Here is a 22,252-nt window from a genome sequence, read left to right as displayed (position 1 = left end):
CATCTTTGTATCACATGACAGAAATGATAAGCACACACCTGTTTTAACTTCTCAAATATTCTTATTTAATTATGTCTTGTTACCGTTTGGTTTATTGAATTTGACGGCCACATAAAAAAAAAGGTACGGTAGTTAAGAAGTTAAAACTGATGTGTGAAAATCATCTTCCTATGTACATGAAGCAAAATCCATCGACCACAACACTATTTCCAACCCGTTTGGAATTGATTCTCTATAAGCTTATGTGCTCATAAGGATTTTTGCTAGATGTATTTTTATTATAAACATGCTGATATTTTTATTGAATCAATTATCAAAGTGTTTCCTAATAAAGCATATTTTATAGAAGAGCGTCTACCCATAAATGCTTATAAGTTTTTTGATCAAACTTACTTAAAAAACGTTTTGGTTGTTAGAAAACACTTTTAGCCTTTCCAGAAGCACTTCCAAATAAGATGCAACTGTTTCCCTAAGTGATGCTCTCCTGCGCATCAAGACACAAAAAGCAAACATCCAGATTTAACCAAATCTTATTATCTTAAATCTTAACCGCTCACTCGTGAAAAATAATGCGTTGGGGAGAATTCCGCTATTTCACTTGTAGGCATGGACCCACATTTACAACAAAATCAGAAATGTCCTTGTCCCCAGCCCAAAAGCTATGAGCATGGGCTTGTAGATGGGTTATATTGTATTACAAGAGAAAGGTGTTGAATCGTTGACGTGTAGATATGAAAACCAACACTAACAAGAAACTAGATAGTGAAGAAATTAAGAAAAAGGAAAAAGGAAGCCATAGCCAATTAGCCAATAAGCCAATTAGCCATGGGAGGAGGAACCATGCCTATCATCCACGTCAGACATTCTTCTTCTTCCTCCTCCTCCTCCTCCTCCAACAATCTTCCAGTTCCATCCAGTAGCAGTGTTCAAGTGAGACCCATCAAACCCTCGTGCACTGGTTCATACTGCTTCTGTGACTCTGGGAGTGAGACCTGCAGAAAACATGAACAAGACAAGAGAGCAAGCCGGACGTCGTTGCCGAGCTCCGTTTTTGGTCCAGTTCCGTCCCGATTCGAAGTCGAAAATGCAATCCTTGCTCTTCTCAGGTGACGAGTACTATTAATTTTACAGAAATACTATGTTTTCTAGGCTGTCAAACACAATTTTACTAGACCTATATTAATTAAGAATGTGGTATTCATGAAACAATTTCAAATTCATGGGACTTGAATCCCACGTCGGAAAATCAAGGTACCTTGCATGTGCTTATAAATAATTGGAACTTCAACTTTCTTCGTAAACGTTAAATTTGAAAATAACCAGGCTAATTAGCTTGATTTACTTATTGGTTTAGGTAGTTTTCTAATGATATAATTTGTCTAACCATATTTTAACTTCATGTTTTGGTAAACCGATGAAGCTTTTAGGGAAATTTCTTGTTAATGAAAAAGATGGGAGAGCAAATTGGGTTCAGGAACTATCTTATTAATTATATCAAAACGAACTAATACTATGGTCTCTTTTGGTGTTAAGGATTTGCGTTGGAACCAATAACTCGCTAAATTCAACGAATGTTGAATGAAGAAATGGATGTAAAAACCGAGGCGTAAGCGATTGAATATTTCTGATCATGTTTTCTTGTTGAGCAGTTTTCTGCAGGGAATAACTAGTTCGTCTCAGTCAGAGTTGCAGTGGCTTCAGCCGATATTAGATTCTTGTGTTACAAGAAAGTTGCTATCTTATGGACACAGAAAAGTTTACGATGCTTTCCAATCGTTGCAAACTGATCCTTCTGTTAAGGTGCTGCCTTGTTTTTGCCACTAAATGCTTATCCCAAAAGTGATTCGACTCTGCTTTTTTAAGGGTTTATTTATTTATTTTTAACTTTCGGGTTATTTTTCTTCCTTCAATGTTACTTGAAAAATCGAACTCGAGTGTAGAGGATGGTGCTTTCCCTGTCGTCTGATAGAGCCCTATGGGATGCGGTTACCAACAATGAGTTGGTTAAGAAGCTCCGACAGCCTCCCTCCTCCGGTATGCGTTTCTGGCAACCTTAAACTCAATTTACCTGGTGTGTTAGCATCTTAACCATGTTTTAGGATAATTAAGTTGAAATTTAGCTTAACTTTCTAATTTAGTTTTACCAATTTATATACATTTGTACAGATTTATCTGTGTGTGGGAATGAAGGGCTGCTGCCTCAGAGTTCAAACCAAGAGCCAGAATTCGCTAAACGTGTTATAAGGTGGATTATGGACATCACAAGAGCAAAAGTTATGGAGCTCATTGAGCAGTTTCAGTCACTTGTGACTGATATATTTCTGCCGCCGGAGACTCTGCAGGAAAAGAACCCGACGGCCAACGACAAGGATCAGTTTGAAGAAAAAGTTCGATCCTCGTTGCTTCTCACCGTTGTTATCCTCTTAATTGTGGTCGTCACACGATTGCGCAGAGCTTGATCGCCGGATCTGCTCCGGAAACATGTTTGTACAAATCACATCGATCATAACTCGCTCTCATTCGTGCACATGCATTACTTCAGACACTGTTTTGTGAGAATAAAGTCGCAAACTATCTTTTGAGGGAGAAAATAAACCGATCGCCATCATGTGTTAATATTTGTGATCGGTAACACCCAGGGGTGGTGCTTCCGCCACGTACGATTTTTCCGTGCGATGGTGGATTCATAGAGCAGTCAATTACACAGAAGTAAACATCACAAAAATGTCGATAGAAATTTGTATATCTGAACATTTATGCACCACAAATGGTTATCACGAAGAGTATTTAACATACACTAAACTTAGAAACTGATGTGTGGGGGAATTGAAGGTGGTTTACAATTCCAATGATCACGACATCCAGTATTTTGGAGCCATTAATTCGCGATCTGCAGCAGGACCTTCATTGGCGAGCTTCTGAATTCGCGAGGAGAATTCTTCGGCCTGATGGATTGGATGAAGGTCAGTGTTGCCATTAAAAATGAAACCGGATCTCAAGCATGTAGATGAAACAGTACACATATTTTAAAAAAAAAACATTTATCTGCACACTTCAATTGTTGTAATCATTACGTTGTTTTCTCCCACAGGACCAAAATACTGATGAAATATCAAATAATGAGAGAAATTACGGGGATTTTTTTTCAAGCAAACAGTACAAAAGATTTTGATGAAAACGTTGAATCTACTATTGGTACTAATAAAACCGAAGTATACTGTGGATCCCAAGGGCATTCTCATAAATTAAGACCATGCATACAAAAAGGGGAGTCGGATAATCTTAAACTCTTCATACCGTGTATCTTACTCCTAGTTACTAATAAAACCGAGGACACAGTGCACCCTCTTTAGATACTAACAACAATAACTTATAAAAAGTCATGCACAAAGATACTAACCTTTTCATCAATCCACATTAAAGAGCTAAGCTGATTGTTTAAGATTCGGACAACCACATCTAACGGAGCCATACCATCATTTGTATCAAGTTCCCCTCCCTAAACAAAACGAAAACATTATTATAATCATCAACGTATGCGGTCAAAGATTCTTAATAAGTATAACACTAAACTGAAATAGTTACCTGGTTGGCATTTAAGGTCTGAATAATTGATTTGATCTGTTCTGTCACCTGCTCTAGTTCCCTCTCTACAAACTCAGCTTGCTCATACCTGTGATTGAAACCATAACAATAATAGCCGAGGACCCTTATATGTGCATACAGAAAAAAAAATTCAGGACCAGTGGCATGCTTATAAACTACAAAAAGCGAGCAAGACCCAAAAGGGAGGAAAACAGGAAGAAAGAATGTAGTCTGCGTGCGTATGTACTATGTGCATACACTTATGTGACAGAGCAATCAACATGCCAAAATGGTTATCCTACTAACTTTTCACCATAATGCCAATAGGACTAGACAAAACCTCTTACAGGATTGTCAATAAACGGATTAATCCCAGTAAAGAAACAATAATTGGCTAGTTCACACCCAAACAATCTATTTCCTATGTCCATATCAGGCCGCTAAACTTACTCGAGCAGGAGCATACTTCGCAACTTGATTCCAAGAATGGTAACAGCAAAATGTACAGATTGCCTAATGCAACAGACAAAAGTAGTACTGGAACAGAGAAGCACATATACAACTGGTCCAATACAGATAGCATAAAGCAGCCTAAAAATTTTCCATCAGATAAAATAAAACAAAAGCAACATTACAAAAACTCACATTGCATCTCTTGTGGATGCAGCCTCATCATCACGGAGCAATCCACGTTCATCCTTGTATATACGCTCAGCTTCTTCTTCCATGCTTTGCAAAGCCTTATCAACCTAACAAGACAAAATAAGGAAGGAACATTACCATACATATATGCTTTCATTTGCTGTAATCCATTGACAGCTGGGTTTATTCTTGGGGATAAAGGGGGGAACATAATACCTTTAGGTCACAAGGACCATCTACAAATTTCTTTAAAACTACTAGTCAGTGTTTTAAAAAACTAGTTTTAAAACTCGCCTAGGCCCTTTTTGGGGTGAGGCATGTGGGAGTGGCTATACACTAGCCTAAATGCCTAGGCCTTCACCTCGGGCACCTAGGCCATCGCCTCAGGCGCAAAGGCAACCTGGGCGTTTGATTTTTTTTCTTTAATAAAAAAGCCCGTTTTGGGCAGGGTTTTTATAAAATTCATGCTAATTTTATGTTTCTAATTTAGGTTCTATTAGTTTATTATGACTTTTTTTATGTGAATTAGAGAAATAATGATAATAGCTAAATATTTGATTGCTTGGCATGCTTGCTTGATTGTTTTACAAAGTATTATATTTTATATATTATAAGTATTATAATAAATTTAGGTACCGTGAGACTATCGCCTCACACCTCAAGCCTATCACCTAGGCGAGGCTATCCATGAGATGCCTTGACTTCGCCTTCGCCTTTTAAAACATTGCTACTAGTTTGAACTAATAAGTTTCTAAGTATCCGCTTTAGGGCTTCAAACACTAAAAAGAGAATATTTAATTAAAAATAATGACGACCCCAAACCCAAAGATATCTAGTTAATGTGTAATATTGTTTTATATAGTCCTGGTTGTGTACATCTATGGGATCAATTGCCTAGTGGTCCTAGAAGAAGAATAAAAGAGTAGCTTCATATATTAAGGAAACATTAATTATGATGCATCAGTATATGCTATATACAATGACTGACATATTGAAGACTATTCCAATTAGTGCACTATTCAAAAGTACCTCTTGCTGATGAGTCTCAATTAACTCTAGTTGCCGCTCCAAGTTAGCTTGGGTTTCAACCACTTTCGCCACTTCAATCTAAATAATTTTAACATGCAAATCAAACATTATTATTAATCATTGCAACTATTGAACAAATTCATATTAGTTCATGTGAACAGTGTTACTAAACAATGAAAATACCAGCAGAGAAAGCAAAAGAGAAAGGCATAGGGGCCGTTTGATTACCATTTTGCTTTCAGTTTTTACTTTTCACTTTTTTGAAAACTGAAATCTTGTTTGGTAACTACTTTCAATTTTCAACTTTCAAAAAAAATGAAAGCTGAAAATTAATTCCCTGAGCTTTCAAATTTGGCCTTGATTTTTCATCTTTTGGTTTTCAGTTTTTAATAGTTACCAAACAAGATTTCAACATTCAGTTTTCAAAAAAGTGAACTAAAAACTAAAAATGAAATGATTATCAAACAGCTCCATAGTAGAACAAGAAGAAATGGGGAAACCAACCAAGGGATACACAACTAAGTAGTCTTTTTATCTTCAAACAAAAAAAGAAGGAAATGAGACTCTGATTGTGCAATGTTACATATAAGGATAATAGTAATAACACAATGAGTAAAAATACTGCTCACTGAAGGATATCAACTAAATGAAGTTACTATTGTATCATAACTGAAAATCATATAGCTGTTAACCAGTCTACCCAAATTTTCTAATATATTGGGAAACAGATCACCTCGAGCCTAAGAAGAACATCACGGTTGTGCAAAATCCTTTTGTCCCAATCTGCTATTGCATTAGCCTGCTTTCGGAATTTTCCAGTACGCTCTTGAAGCTCAGCATTCCACTCCTTGATGATCTTCAACCAAAAGAAAAAAAAAAATTTACTTCATATGTAATAGATTATCTCAGAGAACAGAAAGAATTTAACCCTGTAAAGTATAGAGTTACACTGATAATAGAGTAGGGTAGAGAAACTGGTCTTCTGAAAAGTATTTCCTTAAAGAGATGTCTCACTTTTTAAGTGGATTTGAAGAATAAAAAGGTCGTACCCAGTGCACAAGGCTCCCGCTTTACGCAGGGTCTGGGAGAGGTGAATGTCGGCTAGCCTTACCCCCATTTATGGAGAGGCTGCTCCCAAAAGTGGATTTGAAGAATGATTATAATAATGATGAACACGACATGCAGAGGAGGATAAATTCAATTGCATATGTTCGGGGTTGGTTCAAATTTTTTTTTGCATAAACAAAGGATTTTCCTTAATATCTTTTCAATATCAGGACTAGCCATTCAAGGAAAAGCTTGCCCTTTGTTTAAGCTAGTAGGAGTTTGTAGTGTGAGATGATGCATGTGTGGCATAATATTTGCCTTCACCGCACTGGTAGAATCTTCCAGATTTTTCAGTCATAAAACTAAACATATGCAAATAACTAAAGTGGGAACTCAGTCAGATAGCCATGTTATAAACAACACTACTTATAAACAAAAGGCAAACATTTAAAGTACCTCCTCCACAGTCTTCCCTGTGATTTCAGACGGTAATTTTGGTGCAGTAGATACTGTAGTGTTGACATTTGAAGTTGTCCTATAGTACAAGCAGGGCAGAAAAGCACAAGTCAGATAGAACTCCATAATTTCTAAAGATCCGAGCATATTGCATAAAACCTTTTTCTATTTCCAATTTGTGGTTGGGCGGAAAGAAAAACTGTTTATAAGATGAACTATTACAATAGATTAATGTTAAAGCAAAGGAGGTAAAGCATAATGCGCCAAGAAGTTGAACTTTGTTGTACGGGGAAAATACGGTACAAGAAAGTTTAGATGTACTAAAAAACAATAAATGAAAGTTAAAAACAAGGCCAAGTACGCATACCCACTAGTAGAAGCTGCAACAAGTGATGTTGATGTCTGAGTTGCAGCAGTACTTGTAGTGGTTGTCGTAGCAGTTACAGGGGCTGAAGTACCGACACCTACAGAATAGCACTTTTGCACGGTTACAATTTATCGGGACCCTTCTAAGTAACTAAAGCTTTTGAGCGCTAAGCATACATGAGTTGTGGTTCAGCAAGAATGAGGTTCTCAAAATCACTTTTTCACGTGCCTTGTCTACGGAGTTACAATTTCAAGCACCAATCACAACTCAAAATGCTCTACAACAATGAACTCAAAAGTTCAAAGCCATTTGCAACATAATCCCGCAAAGCAATTCAGTGTTCTTCTAAGTTCTACCCATACTCCTAATATTGATTCGAAATGCTTAGCCAATTTAAAGACAAATAACCACAATAGAAGCTCTGATACAACATTAATTGAAAAGTGACAAAAGAAGGTTGAGAAAACTCACCCAATGCAGGCACGGTAGTGCTTGGTTGTGCTTGAGACGATGGAGCTGGTGTAGACCCTTTTGTCAAAGACAAAAAGCCAGCAGAAGAAGAAGCAGTAGCTCCTGAAGCAGTTTGGAAGGAGAACGAGCTTACAAGCGAGCCCCCGGAAGAAGCTGCTGAGCTCGCAGGGGCCGCCGAGCTCGCAGGGGCCGCCATTGGAGCCGTTGTTGCAGCGGTGCTAGGAGCCTGAGAAGTAGCAGGATTCACAGCAAAAGACGGCATAGTGAAAGAGGCTTGGGTTGTAGTGCTAGTTGCTGGAGTCGAAGAAGGGGTTGTGGTCGTGAGAGCAGAAAGAAACGGAGCGGAGGGAGTTGGGAAGGATTGTGAGGTTGGTTTTGAGGCGGCATTGGAGAAACTGGTGGAGAAACCGAAAGAGGATTGTGAAGCGGAGGAAGCCGGCGTTCCGAAGGAGGAGAAGCTGGAAGCGGTTGTTGATGGAGGAGCAGCGGTGGTAGGAGTGGAGGTTGTGGGTTTCAAAAGAGGGGAGGATGTTGGTAATGTGAAGGCTGAAGAGGAAGTGGAGAAGCTTTGGAACGATTGGGTCGTTGGAGCTACAGAGGATGAAGGTTGGGACGAGGAAGCTGTGCCAAACAGCGGCGAGGGTGCGCTGGGTGCAGAGGACGCTGTGCCAAACAGCTGCGAAGCGGAAGTGGAGGAGGTTCCAAACAGGGGTGTGGGTGCGCTGGGTGCAAATGAGGTTGCTCCAAATGGGGATGAAGTGGCGGAAGAAGGAGCTCCGAATAGAGGGGAGACGGAGGCGGTGGAGGTGGGAGCCGATGAGGACGAGCCAAACAGGGATTGGGACGGAGTTGAACCAAACAGAGGAGTTGAAGCCGTTGAGGCCGAGGAGCCAAACAGGGAAAGGCCAGAGGATGCGGCTGATGAGAATCCAAAAGAAGGAGTGGAAGCAGAGGAGGTTGTGGTGGTGGCGGCAGCGGAGGCGGCGGATGAGAATCCAAACGAAGCGGAGGCAGATGAGGTTGTGGTGTTGGTAGAGGAGGGTATGAATCCGAAAGAAGGGGCGGAAGCCGAAGACGTTGTTGTGGTGGTGGTGGGTGCGAAACCGAAGGAAGGGGTAGTGGCGGAGCTAGGGTTTGAGGATCCGAATAGGGAGGAGGAGGGAGTGGAAGTGGAGTTGAGGGAGAAGGAGAATGGAGATGGGGAGGAGGAAGGGTTAGAGGGAGTGGAGGCGCCGAAGGCCGAGGATCCAATGGAGAAGCCGGTGGTGGACGTGGTGGCAGGTGTAGAGGATCCGAATGGGGAGGCGGAAGGGCCGAATGAGAAGGAGGAAGGAGGGTTGGAGAAAGAGAAAGGGGAAGTGGATTGGGCGGAAGAGGAGGAGGCGGAGGATCCGGATGAAAATCCCGACATTGTTTTCCCTCTTCTTCTCTTCTCTCTCTTCTGGTGGTGCTGCTGCTCTATGTGATTGAGAGGTTTTTCAAATTTTGGGGTTTTTGGTTAACGCATTCCAGAGCCTTCTCTTTTCGTTTTTTGCTTGTCAATGGCTTCCATAGGAGTGGGCTGGGCCTTCAACCATAATGGGTAAAAAAACATGCATTTCTTTTTCTCCTTTTTTTTTTTTTTTAATTAAACGATAGATTTTATTATATTAGATGTTATATTAGCTACATTTCTAATTTGCTCTCAACTCTACGGAATTTAAATGATGCACTGTTTATTCCTACATATATTAGTAAATACAATAATAATTCATAATCGAGATCAAGCTTTCAGTTTCCATTTCGATTACGAGTATACACGACATAAAATTGATGACTCTGTTGTTAATAAATAACTAGTATTTGCCTACACACTTTGTGTGTATGAACACATTTTTTTAGAAAATGAGAAGGAGAGAGAGAGAGAGAGAGAACATGGGGGTAGTGGAAGTTTTTTTTTTTTTTTTAATATTAGAGATATTTTAACATCATCTATAGGTGAGGCTTCAATAAAAAAATAGTAAAATTTGGACATGTAAAATTACATTATTACCCATCACTTTTTTTTGTGTGATAGAAGACTAAGTTGTCTTTTCATCCTCTTTTGATTGACAAAGAAGGCTTCATTAATTAATAAAGATAATTAGAATTATAATAATGAATTGGATTATAATTATGAATTTTATTGCGTTCACTAAATAATGAATTGGATTCAGATTATGAGTATTATTTGGAGGTAGTATTTAAATTGAGGAGAAAAAAAGAATATAAAATTCATTAAGCTCTTGTTCTAAATAAATTTTTTAAATGCTAGTAAATCAAATAATATATTTTTTTTATTTGGGGAGAGGACAAAAAGAAGAGAATTGGCATATGGTCCAGATTATAGAGTAAGTAGAGTAAGTAAAGTCACTACCACTCAATTAGGACCAAAGCAACATTAAATTCAAAACACCACTAGATTTGGATGATTGAAAAAAATGATTTTTCAGGGGCCATAAGAGAGAATTGGGAGAACCTTTGACATCACAATGAAAGATTATCCAAGGCTAATCCATATATTACTAACAATGCATGACATATAAGAGATGTATACAAAGAGCAACGAGAGGTTATCTGATGAGATAATTGTCTATACAAAACATGCACAAAGACTAGACAAAATATTCAACTCTTGGAAGTAAGGCTATACAACCTATTCAAATCATATCACAAAGACCAATAAACCATCGAAGATCCTCGTACCTTCGATTATCTAGGGCTTTAGTAAATATGTTAGCTATCTGTTTTTTAGTTGGCACAAAGGTTAAGGTAAGAATTTTACCTTCCACAAGATCTCTAATGAAATGATGCCTTATATCAATATGTTTGGTTCTTGGATGTTGGACAGGGTTCTTGGAAATATCAATAGCTCTTGTTGATGCACAAAATCAGTGAGGACTTTGGTACAACAGAAAGTGTTATGTTTGTGACCTTCGCTAGATTGCTCTTGTCACTAGTGTGGATAAGTATGTAAATAGATAGAGACAGGAAAGCAAACACAAGATGTACGTGGTTCACCCAGATTGGCTACGTCCACAGAGTAGAGGAGTTCTCATTAATTGTGAAGGGTTTACATAAGTACATAGGTTTAAGCTCTCCTTTTGTAAGTACTAGTGAATGATTTAGTACAAATGACATTAGGAAATATTATGAAGAAATGATCTCTATTTATAGAAGAGAGTTTCTAGTTTCATTCTGACATTGAACATGTCATGTTGTGATTGGCTTCTGATGTTGACACGTGTCGCGCTATGATTGGCTTCTGATGTCGACACGTGTTGCGCTGTGATTGGCCTTCCAGTTAGAGGGAAAATCTTCTGGGTCCTTGACAGTATAACGTTGACCGGTGCTCAGTAGTTTCGGGATTGGTCAAGTATGGTACAAACAGTGCTCCCCTAAGTTCCCGAGTGAGGGAAGCTCCTCAGTTGGGGACTTGCAAGATCCAAGCCATTGAGTAATCATGAAACTTCTGAGTACTGAAGTGTGGTATCATTTTCACTTGCCTTATCTGTCTCATATCTAGATGTGGCATCTTCTCTAGAAGTACTTTTCCTTCATCCAGGGGTGGTATCTTTAACCGATGAAGATGCACAAGGTAATGTATCAATTTCACTTGAAACTTACTTGTAGTTTCAGGCTTGATCAAGTGCGATACAAACCCTATAGTAGGAGTCCCCCAAGTTGCCGAGCTTGGAGATTTGCCGAAGGAGGTAACAAACAAGGTAAGCAATCAAACTTCCAAGCAAGCAACCTGGATTGGAGGTTTGACTTCGGCTTCCGGTTGATTGTTCTCTTTCTCCTTATGTCGTAAATAGCAACAAGGATAAAGAGAAGCAAATGGAAAAGAGATGATATGAGATACTTTTTCTTTTGAAGAAGTAACTTTCCACAGGTTTATTCTTGAACTAGGCTTGAGGGTTTTCTGGTTTCCTCCAGAGTATAAGGCTGACTCAAGAATTTAAGGGTCAAAACAAGTCCATCAAATCTAGAGTACGTTCGACCCTGATGATATGAGATACTTTTGCTATTGATAAAGTAGTGAATGTATCGGCACGTGTTCTGTTACGCTTGTCTCCACATGCTTTCTTGTATCCTTCTCACTTGCCCTATCTGTTCCTCAGGCAGATGTGGTATCTTCTCTGGAAGCATAAGATGTTGAAGATGAGTACTCGAGAGCAATGCCAGGTAAGTAATCAGGCAAGGGGTTTCAGGCAGTCAGTTCCTGACTAGAAGCTTGATTCCAAGTACTAACTAATTGCTCACTTTCTCCTTGTCTTACAGGTAAGAACAAGGCCAAAGGAAAAGATAGGGAAAAAACATGATATGGGATACTTTTGCCTTTAACCCTGATGATATGAGATATTCTTGCTCTGGTGTGGCTTGTTTGCAGAGGTATTATCAGGAGGAAAAGAAGCTGAGTATTTTGATAGACTCTGCTGAGAGTGCCATCTCGGATGTGAAGAAAAGTTGAGCATTTTTTTTTATTTGTAGGTCTGCCTGGCTGTGGAGGATGGAGGTCGACATATATAGGAGTCTCCCTAACAACAAGTAGTAGTGTTATTCATTTACCCTTCTTGGTCATAGCAATGTAGTGGGAGCTACAAGCTTCACGTGTTTTAACTTTGTCATAGCACTTTGAAAAAGTGGTATGTGGTATCTGGAAAGCTGATGTTGCGTGTGAAGATTGCAGACAAGCTTTATCCAAGGAAATGTGGCTCTCAAAGTTCGGAGAGTGATGCCTCTTCGGTTTTCGAACAAGCAATCCTGTCGGGGATCTAGCTTTTGAGATTCAGAGAATGGTGCCTCTTCGATTTTTGAGAAAGCAATCCTGTTGGGAGTCTAACTCTTGAGATTCGGAGAGCAGTGTCTCTTCGATTTTTGAAAAAATAATCCTATTGGGAGTCTGGTTCTCAAGATTCGGAGGGTGGTGCCTCTTCGATTTTTGAGCACGTATTCCTATTGGGAGTCTAGCTCTCGAGATTTGGAGAGCGGTGCCTCTTCGATTTTTGAGAAAGCAATCCTGTTGGGAGTCTGATTCTTGAGATTCGGAGAGCAGCATTTCTTCGATTTTTGAGAAAGTAATCCTGTTGGGAATCTGGCTCTCAAAATTCGAAGAGCGGTGCCTCTTCGATTTTTGAGCAAGCAATCTTGTTGGGAGTGTTTTCTCGAATGTGAGTAAAGGTTGGGCATTTTTGCCAGTCTGCCTTGCCACGGAGCACAAAGGTTGACACACATTGGGACTTTCTAGTTATCAAGTAGTGGTGTTGTTCCTTTACCCTTGTGGGTAATAGTAGGGTAACTGGACCTTCAAAATTTATGTGTCTAAACTTTGTCAGATATCTTTGGCAAAGTTATCTGTGGTACCCGAGAAGCTGATATTGTGTGTGGAAAGTGGTGCCTCTTCGGAAACCGGAGAGTGGTGCCTCTTCGATTTTTGAACCAACGGTCATGTTGCCTTTTCTTTTATAAGGGCACCAATTGTGTGCAAGAAGTACATTCAGAGAGTTATTGCTTGTAGGAATTTTCCCCTTACTTCAGAGATTTATTGCACCTCATTTCTCCTTCATCATTTCTGAGAATGTCTGGCCCATCCGACCGTCATTTTGACTTGAATTTGGTGAAGAGGTAGCTATGCCTTCTCAAGACAATATATGGCGCCCATCCTTCTTATTCCCTACTGGTATTCTTACCATTGGGGACTCTGTGATGAAGAATGATATAACCGCTGCAGTGGTGGCTAGGAACCTTCTCACTCCCAAAGATAACAGACTACTTTCCAAACGGTCTGATGAGTTGGCTGTTAAGGATTCTCTGGCTCTCAGTGTTCAGTGTGCAGGTTCTGTGTCTAATATGGCCTAATGCCTATTTGCTCAAACCCGCCAAGTTGAATCATTGGCGGTTGAAGTGATAAGTCTCAAACAGAATATCAGAGGGCTCAAGCATGAGAATAAATAGTTGCACAGGCTAGCACGTGACTATGCTACAAACATGAAGATGAAGCTCGACCAGCTGCAGGAATCCGATGGTCAGATTTTACTTGATTATCAGAGGTTTGTGGGTTTGTTCCAAAGACATTTATTGCCTTCGTCTTCTGAGGCTGTACCGCATAATAAAGCTCCAAATGATCAACCTTCGGTGCCTTCTCCTTCTGGGGTTCTGCCTAGTACTGAGGCTTCGAATAATCACCCTCTGGTGCCTTATCTTTCTGGGGCTCTGCCGACTGCTAAAACTTCTCCTGAGCAACCTTTGTGAATGCTCCCTCTTGTTTGTTTATTTTGATTCATGTATATGTACATATTTGTAACTTATCGGAGATATCAATAAACAAGCTTTGCTTCATTTCAACGTATTGTGTTAAATACACCAAGGCCTTCTTCACTAAGTTCTTTGAATTTTTCCTTTTGTTGAATCTTGTATGTTGAAGCTTTGTGAGTGAAGCATGTAGGTTGAGGTAGTGCTCTCTTAATTTCCCGAGTGAGGAAAACTTCTCGATTGGAGACTTAAAAAAATCCAAGTGGTCGTGAGACTTCCGAGTATCAAGGTGCAGTAGCATATGGTAGGAGTCCCCAAGTCTCCGGTCAAGGGAGTTGACGAATGAGGTGTCTTGTTAGTAGCCAAGTTTCCAAAGTAACAAAACTTCACCATTTTCCTTTCTAAGTGGTAGCCCAAAACTCCTCTTTCATATATATTTGTTATGAAAGTTGTTAGGCCCAAAGAAGAGAAGGCCTAGGCAATTTTTTTTTTTAATTTTCAAATTTTCAAATTTTTGAATTTTCGAATTTCCAAAAAATATATATATATATATATATATATATTAAGCTTTATAGGTGAAGTTTTGTAGGTGAAGCTTTGAGGTTGAAACTTTGTTGGGTACCATGAATTGATTTTGCTTCACACTATCTTGATCAAGATAGTGTGAAGCTTTTGTAGGTGAAGCTTTTATGTTAAAGCTTTGTAGGTGAAGTTTTTGTGGGTGAAGCTTTTGTGGTGGGTGAAGCTTTTGTTGGTGAAACTTTTGTGGTGAGGGAAGCTTTTGTGGGTGAAGCTTTTATGGTGGGGGAAGTTTTTGTGGGTGAAGCTTTTGTTAGTGAAGCTTTTATGGGTGAAGCTTTTGTGGTGGGTGAAACTTTTGTGGTAGGTGAAGCTTTTGTTGGTGAAGCTTTTATGGGTGAAGCTTTTGTAGGTGAAGCTTTTGTGGTGGGTGAAGCTTTTATGGGTGAAGCTTTTGTTGGTGAAGCTATTGTGGGTGAAGCTTTTGTAGGTGAAGCTATTGTGGGTGAAGCTATTGTGTGTGAAGCTTTTGTAGGTGAAGCTATTGTGGGTGAAGCTTTTGTAGGTGAAGCTTTGGAGTTGAAGCTTTGTAGGTGAAGCTTTGGAGTTGAAGTTTTTGTTGGGTACCATGAATTCATTTTGCTTTACACTATCTTGATCAAGATAATGTGAAGCTTTTGAGAATTTGTAGTTGTCCTCTATTGATGAAGCTTTTGTTGGTGAAGCTTTGTTGGGTACCACGAATTAATTTTGCTTCACACTATCTTGATCAAGATAGTGTGAAGCTTTTGAGAATTTGTAATTGTCCTCCATTGATGAAGCTTTGTTGAATTTCCTTTTTTTTTTTTTTTTTTTTTTGGGAAACTAGAAATTTGAAAATGTGGGAGAGACAACGTATACAAATTTTGCTTCCACACTGTTGAGCAAGAGATTGTGATGCAAGCCACAACTTGTAGTAGTCGAAGGTTTGGATGAACCATATAAATTGAATTTGCTTCGAACAATCTTGAATTTGCCTCGAAGGTTTGAGAATTGTAATTGCCCTGCATTGATAAAGCTTTTGTTGGCACCATAAATTGGTTTTGCTTCACACTGTCTTGATCAAGAGTGTGTGAAGCTTTTGAGAATTGTGGTTGCTCTCCATTGATGAAGCTCTTGTTGGCACTATAAATTGGTTTTGCTTCACACTGTCTTGATCAAGAGTGTGTGAAGTTTTTGAGAATTGTGGTTGAACTCCTTTGATGAAGCTTTTGTTGGCACCATAAATTGGTTTTGCTTCACACTGTCTTGATAAAAAATGTGTGAAGCTTATGAGAATTATGGTTGCCCTCCATTGATGAAGCTCTTGTTGGCACCATAAATTGGTTTTGCTTCACACTGTCTTGATCAAGAGTGTGTGAAGCTTTTGAGAATTGTGGTTGAACTCCTTTGATGAAGCTTTTGTTGGCACCATAAATTGGTTTTGTTTCACACTGTCTTGATCAAGAGTGTGTGAAGCTTTTGAGAATTGTGGTTGCCCTCCATTGATGAAGCTCTTGTTAGCACCATAAATTGGTTTTGCTTCACACTGTCTTGATCAAGAGTGTGTGAAGCTTTTGAGAATTGTGGTTGCCCTCCATTGATGAACCTCTTGTTGGCACTATAAATTGGTTTTGCTTCACACTATCTTGATCAAGAGTGTGTGAAGCTTTTGAGAATTGTGGTTGAACTTCTTTAATGAAGCTCTTGTTGGTACCATAAATTGGTTTTGCTTCACACTGTCTTGATCAAGAGTGTGAAGCTTTCTACGAGTTGTAGTGTTTGCATTGTTACAGAGGGGAAATATTTGAAGCAGATGCAAGAGGGCTAAATAGCTTGATCTTCGTATGCCATGCATTGAAGTTGTTGTTGGCTTGCAATAAGACTTTGTTGGTAACTATGACTCTTGTTGGGCATAAGTGCTCCCCTAGTTGAGTTGTCAAGCTTGAGGGTTTTTTATTATTTGTGAATGCTAGGAGTTCACATGTACAAGTTGTACCACTCGTCTTCTGGTAGGTGGAATGAATGGTGAGTTACTTTCATCACTTGGTTGGTGGTACGAATGTGAGTTCCTTCATCACCTTTCATCACATTTCATTACCTGGTTGGTGACACGATGATGAGTTCCTTCTTCACCTGGTTGGTGACATGAATGGCAAGTTGCCAAATGATATTAGAGTATAGGTTGTACATTTCATCACCTAGTTGGTGGCATGAAGGAAAGTACGAATTGTACATTTCATCACCTGGTTGGTGGCATGAAGATGAGTTCCTTCTTCACTTGGTTGGTAGCATGAGTGGCAAGTTGCCAAATGATATTAGAGTACTGGTTGTACATTTCATCACCTGGTTGGTGGCATGAGTGGAAAGTTGCCAAATGATATTAGAGTACGGGTTGTACATTTCATCACCTGGTTGGTAGCACGAAGATGAGTTCCTTCTTCACCTGGTTGGTGGCATGAGTGGCAAGTTGTCAAATGATATTAGAGTATGGGTTGTGCAGTTCATCACCTGGTTGGTGGCATGAATGAAAGTACGAGTTGTACATTTCATCACCTAGTCGGTGGCATGAAGATGAGTTTTTTCTTCACCTGGTTGGTGGCATAAGTGGCAAGTTGCCAAATGATATTAAAATACGGGTTGTACATTTCATCACCTGGTTGGTGGCATGAAGGAGAGTACGGGTTGTACATTTCATCACCTGGTTGGTGGCATGAAGATAAGTTCATTCTTCACATTTCATCACCTGGTTGGTGAGAATAAGGGCAAGGTGTCGAGGCACATTGTAGCAAGTGTCGAAGACACAAAGTATGTTGAACCCTTTCGAAGCACAGTTGGCTTATGTATAGATGTGTTGGAATGTATGATGTTTATGTATGAATGTGTTGGAATGTATGATGTTTATAGATGAATGTGTTGGAATGTATAATGCTTATGTTGATTGATATGAGTGATGCTTATGAATGTTTTGCTATGCATGAAGGGATCTATGCTTTTGATATGTGAACCATGTTAGTTGTAACACTTAGTATCATATACTTTGTGTCAAAGTACGCATGTTGAAGCTCTGAGTTAGAGTATAAGGGTAGGTCATCGTAGACTAAGTGTTCCAGTGCTAGGAACGCAAAAGACTTAGAAGAAGTTGTCTGAATTCCCTCTTCTTTAAATATTTGCCGAATGGCTTATGTGACAAAAGATCTCAAGCGATTGAAAGTCAAAACATTTGTAATGTGTATGCCTTCTTATAATAGCATTTCCTTCAGTACCTAGTCCTCCACTTTGAAAAAGTGAAACTTTGCCTCATAGTCATAATAGTCGATGGTACGTTCACCCCTGGTTGTCTTGATACGAACTTTTATCCCTCTTATTGTAATGGGCTTGCTGAGAGTAAAAATCTTTCCTCTTACCAAGAGACAGATACGTTTAGTGACTTAGCGAGTAGCTAAATGAGGCATGAGATGATGCAATGGGTGTCTGAATGGCCAATATCTCCTTACTTGGTAGAACTTGACTTCCACTTCCCATTTGTTGATAGGGGTTAACCATATGGGGGTTCCCTTGGTATGTCCTTGCTTCAGCGGAGGCGTGGTTGTAAGCTTGTGCCATCACCTCAGAGTAAGTCTTCCAAGTGTTGGCATTGATCATGTACTTGAAGAAACAATCACGTAGGCCTGCCGTGAAGGCCTTGAGGGCAGTCTTGTCATCTGCCTCAGCGCAGCGAGAATACTCATGACTGAAGCGACCGGCATACTCTCGTAGTGACTCGTCCGGCTTCTGGCGAATAGTTTACAAGTCATCTACAGAATGCAAGTGATCGGTCTGGAAGATGTGTTGAGAGACAAACAGTTTCCTCAATTCCTCAAATAAGTCTACTGTCTCAAGTGGAAGACGGCAATACCAGTTTAGAGCTCCGCCAGAGAGGGTGGAGGGGAAGAGAAGACATCGCTCTTCGTCGGTGTGCATCTGATATGCCATGGTGGACTCAAAGAGGTTAAGGTGGTCAATTGGGTCCTCTATTTCAGTATAAAGTTGTAAACCAAGCTTTTGTTTTGTCTTTGCTTGAAGGGGGTGTCGAGGATCCTTCTTGTGAGAGAGCCAGGCCTGGGTTGGTTTCAGTCAGGTATCTCGGCCTGACGTTCGGCCTTCAACTTGTTTACTTCCTCAATGAGCTGTAGGATAAGGGGGTCCTGAGTGGAGTCATGTACCATTGGAATTTTGTTTCGTAAGTCTCCATCGCCTCTTGGAAGTAGGAAAGTTTGAGCAAAGGCGTGTGGTTTTTTCTTGGACTCGCCGTACTGACTTCTAGGGTAAGTCTATCAGAATACCTCAAAGTCCCCTGTACCTTCATGTTCCTCTGGGACCTGTCGTTCTTTCCCTAGATTGGCAGCTGGCCTAGGTCGTGGAAGGGGACCAAATCTTTCAGAAACCATTGGGTCATTGATCTGAAAATCTCGGCAGTCACGATAAACGGCTTTCAATCCTTCCAACCCTTATGCAAGGAGGTGTCTTCTTCCACTTCTTCTACTTCGGGTCGAAGCATCTGGGTTGAGAGAAGTCTCATGTTGATCAATGTTTTGATGATTAACTCGCTCCTCATCAGGGATACCCATGTCGAAGGGAGGTGACCCTCCGTGTTGGGGGGCACCCAGATGATGGTTAATGTCCACAAGGGCAACGAGCTCGCGTGTTTGAGTACACCTAGTTTCGTGGAACTTCTCAAAGAGCTTCTCATACTGCTCCTGGAAGACCTCATTATTCATTGCTATCTTGTTGTTCTGAGCTTCTAGCTCATCGACTTTAGCTTAAAGAGCAACTTTCTTTCCTTCATTCTTTTGTTGCTTCGCACTAGGTGCAAAAGGGGTGTCATTCTGTGTGATGTGGCTTCCTTCGCTCCCTATGTTGGAGAGGGATGCCTGGTAAAAAAAGAGTGTACGAATGGTGGAAACTAGCTTGGTAAAGCTGAAGAGAGTAGGAATAAGTGTCGTTCCCACAGACGGCGCCAAATATTGATGCACAAAATCAGTGAGGACTTTGGTATAACAGAAAGTGTTAAGTTTGTAACCTTCGCTAGATTGCTCCGGTCACTAGTGTGGATAAGTATGTAAATGGATAGAGACAGGGAAGCAAACACAAGATGTACGTGGTTTACCCAGATTGGCTACGTCCACGGAGTAGAGGAGTTCTCATTAATTGTGAAGGGTTTACATAAGTACGTAAGTTCAAGCTCTCATTTTGTGAGTACTAGTGAATGATTTAGTACAAATGACATTAAGAAATATTGTGAGAGAATGATCTTTATTTATATAAGAGAGTTTCTAGTTTCATTCTAACATTGACACGTGTCGTGTTGTGATTGGCTTCTGATGTTGACACGTGTCGCGCTTGATTGGTTTCTGATGTCGACACGTGTCGCGCTGTGATTGGCCTCCTGGTTGGAAGGAAACTCTTCTGGGTCCTTGACGGTATAGCGTTGACCAGTGCTCAGTAGTTTCGGGATTGGTCAAGTATGGTACAAATAGCTCTCATATTGTCACAATAAATAAGAAATGTGGATTGAGAGATACCATAGTCATTAAGCATTTGCATCATCCACATTAATTGAGTGCAACAGCTCCCGGTAGCCACATACTCTGCCTTGGCAGTAGATAACAACACACAATTTTGTTTTTTGTTGTGTGAAGCAACCAAATTGTTCACAACAAAGAAAGCTCATCCAGAAGTACTATTTCGATCATCAATGCATCCAGCCCAATTGGCATCTTCAAAATTCTTAGGCACAATCTGGGAGACAAAGCAAACATTTGTAACTTATTCAACTAGTTGTCTTCGAGATCTAATGCCTTGGTCAACGGGACCTACAATTTCCTAAACTCAATGACCCTAGGCCCACTTTGGCTTATCCTTAAACATGATACAAGAATCTTGATTTGAGCTAGATTGACTTTCTATGTCACTTTTTTACTGCTCTTCTAACTGACCAGAAGTACCACTATTATAGTTCGTGTGAGGAGAGAAGAAATTTACATTTTCAGCATCAGGAGCAAGAGGAATAATAGAGTTCATCAACTTTAACATGGACTCTATGATGGTTTTCATTCGTAGGTTATAGACCTTATATGCCCTGTTGTTGTTGGAGTACCCTAAGAAGATTCCTTCATCACAGTTAGTATCAAACGTGGCTAGGTGTTCTCGATCTCTCAGAATATAGCAAACACTCGGAAATACTTAAATATTGTCTTTTTACCTCTTTAGAGTTCATAAGGAGTCACATTAGTGCCTGGCCTGAGAAACACACGATTTGAAATGTAGCATGCAATATTCATGGCTTCGGCCCAAAAGTATTTTGCCAGATTCTTGCAATTTAACATCACCCTAGTCATCTCAATCAGAACACGATATCATTTCAATAACCCCATTTTGTTGAGGAATGGTAGGAGCTGAAAATTCATGTTTGATGCCATTGGTTGAGGTGAATTCATCAAACAAAGCATTCTCAAATTCAATGCCATGATCAATTCTGATTCTGACAAGAGAAGGTCGATTGGTCAGAGATTCATTTAGCAGTACTTTGTACACGCTGAGGAATTGTAGAAAAGTATATAAATTTTCCCTTAAGTAACACATCCAGGTATATATGGAGTAGTCATCCATAATTACTAGAATATACTTATTCCTTTCAATAGACAATGTTTGAATTGGACCAACAATATCTATATGCACTAATTGTATAAGCTTGGTAGTAGCAATATCATTTAGTCTTCTGTGAGCCATTTTGGTATGCTTTCCCAGTTGACAAGATCCACAAACATAGGAGTCAGAAACTGAAATATGAGCTAAGCATATAACAGCCTCACGATTAGACAATATTTGAAGATTTTTTAAGTTAACATGACCAAGTCTTTTATGCCACAACACATTAACATCATCAATTGTTGCATTTTGGGGAATCACCAACATTTGAAGCATCAAGAATGTAAGAATTGTCTCCAAATCTAGGAAGAACCAGAATATTCTTTCTGTGTTCGTCCATAATTTGACAACATTTCTTAGAGAAGTAAACTTCATCCGCCACTTCATCACATAATTGGCTAATGCTAGTGAGACTTGACTTTAACCTTTCTACATAACTAACATTCTTGAGCTGAGGAAAACCAGGAACAACGTCACCGCCATTGAAAGGTGAAAGAGATAGGAAGACATTTTTATCCCCAGACATGTGACGAGAGCACCCATTGTCAAGATACCATACATTTGGTTTGGTGGCATAGAGAGCGTTGAGCGACAAGGCATCTGTTGGAAACTTTCTGAATCCATTTGGAACGAGGCTTCACACTTTCCATATTGGATGACTACACAAGTTGAGCAATTCTGTTGACTTCATTGACTAGTCGATCTACCTGATTCTTCAAAGTATCATTCTTCCTAAAGTGAAGTTTCCTACACTTAGGACGAATGTGGCCCAATTCACCACAGTGATGACATGTGGGAATAAATCTAGACTTCGAGCTAGGATAGACTTTAGGTGCCATAGGAAAATATTCTCTCACAAATCTTGATTTGGTACCCGTTGAGCTTGAACCGTAAGTAGTCAAGGCCACTTTTTCCACCATGAAGTTTCCCAAGACTCAGCATTTTGTCAATTTTTTCAACCCTGATGGTAAAACGAATAACCTTGTCATTTGCCGCATTTAGCTCAAGTAATTGTTTCTGATTAGCCTTATAATACAAAATATTATTTGCTTTCAACACATGAATTTGATTCATCAAGTTTTTTTAAAATTCCAGCAATTTTTGAACTTGAGCTTCAAGAGCAGCAATAGTATCATCTTTTTCTTTTTTTGTCAT

At 39.7% G+C, this 22,252-nt stretch overlaps 2 protein-coding genes across 2 annotated transcripts; one reads left to right on the top strand and one right to left on the bottom strand.

The window, feature by feature from the left end:
• Positions 1-714: 714 nt before the first annotated feature.
• Positions 715-2,616, top strand: LOC103439017 (uncharacterized). The gene is made up of 4 exons (XM_008377563.3): positions 715-1,106; positions 1,650-1,800; positions 1,941-2,034; positions 2,167-2,616. The coding sequence occupies exons 1-4, from the start codon at positions 826-828 to the stop codon at positions 2,457-2,459; spliced, it is 819 nt and encodes a 272-aa protein (XP_008375785.3). The 5' UTR covers positions 715-825; the 3' UTR covers positions 2,460-2,616.
• A 94-nt stretch (positions 2,617-2,710) lies between these two features.
• On the bottom strand, positions 2,711-9,142 carry LOC103439016 (nuclear pore complex protein NUP62). The gene is made up of 9 exons (XM_008377562.4): positions 7,598-9,142; positions 7,127-7,223; positions 6,760-6,838; positions 5,990-6,112; positions 5,257-5,334; positions 4,231-4,334; positions 3,586-3,673; positions 3,401-3,499; positions 2,711-2,945 (listed from the first exon to the last, which is right to left on the bottom strand). The coding sequence occupies exons 1-9, from the start codon at positions 9,006-9,008 to the stop codon at positions 2,853-2,855; spliced, it is 2,172 nt and encodes a 723-aa protein (XP_008375784.1). The 5' UTR covers positions 9,009-9,142; the 3' UTR covers positions 2,711-2,852.
• Positions 9,143-22,252: the final 13,110 nt, after the last annotated feature.

The sequence above is a fragment of the Malus domestica genome, chromosome 07, assembly GCF_042453785.1.
Source record: "Malus domestica chromosome 07, GDT2T_hap1".
NCBI classification, from domain to species: domain Eukaryota; kingdom Viridiplantae; phylum Streptophyta; class Magnoliopsida; order Rosales; family Rosaceae; genus Malus; species Malus domestica.
This window is presented reverse-complemented; position numbering and strand designations above follow the sequence as displayed.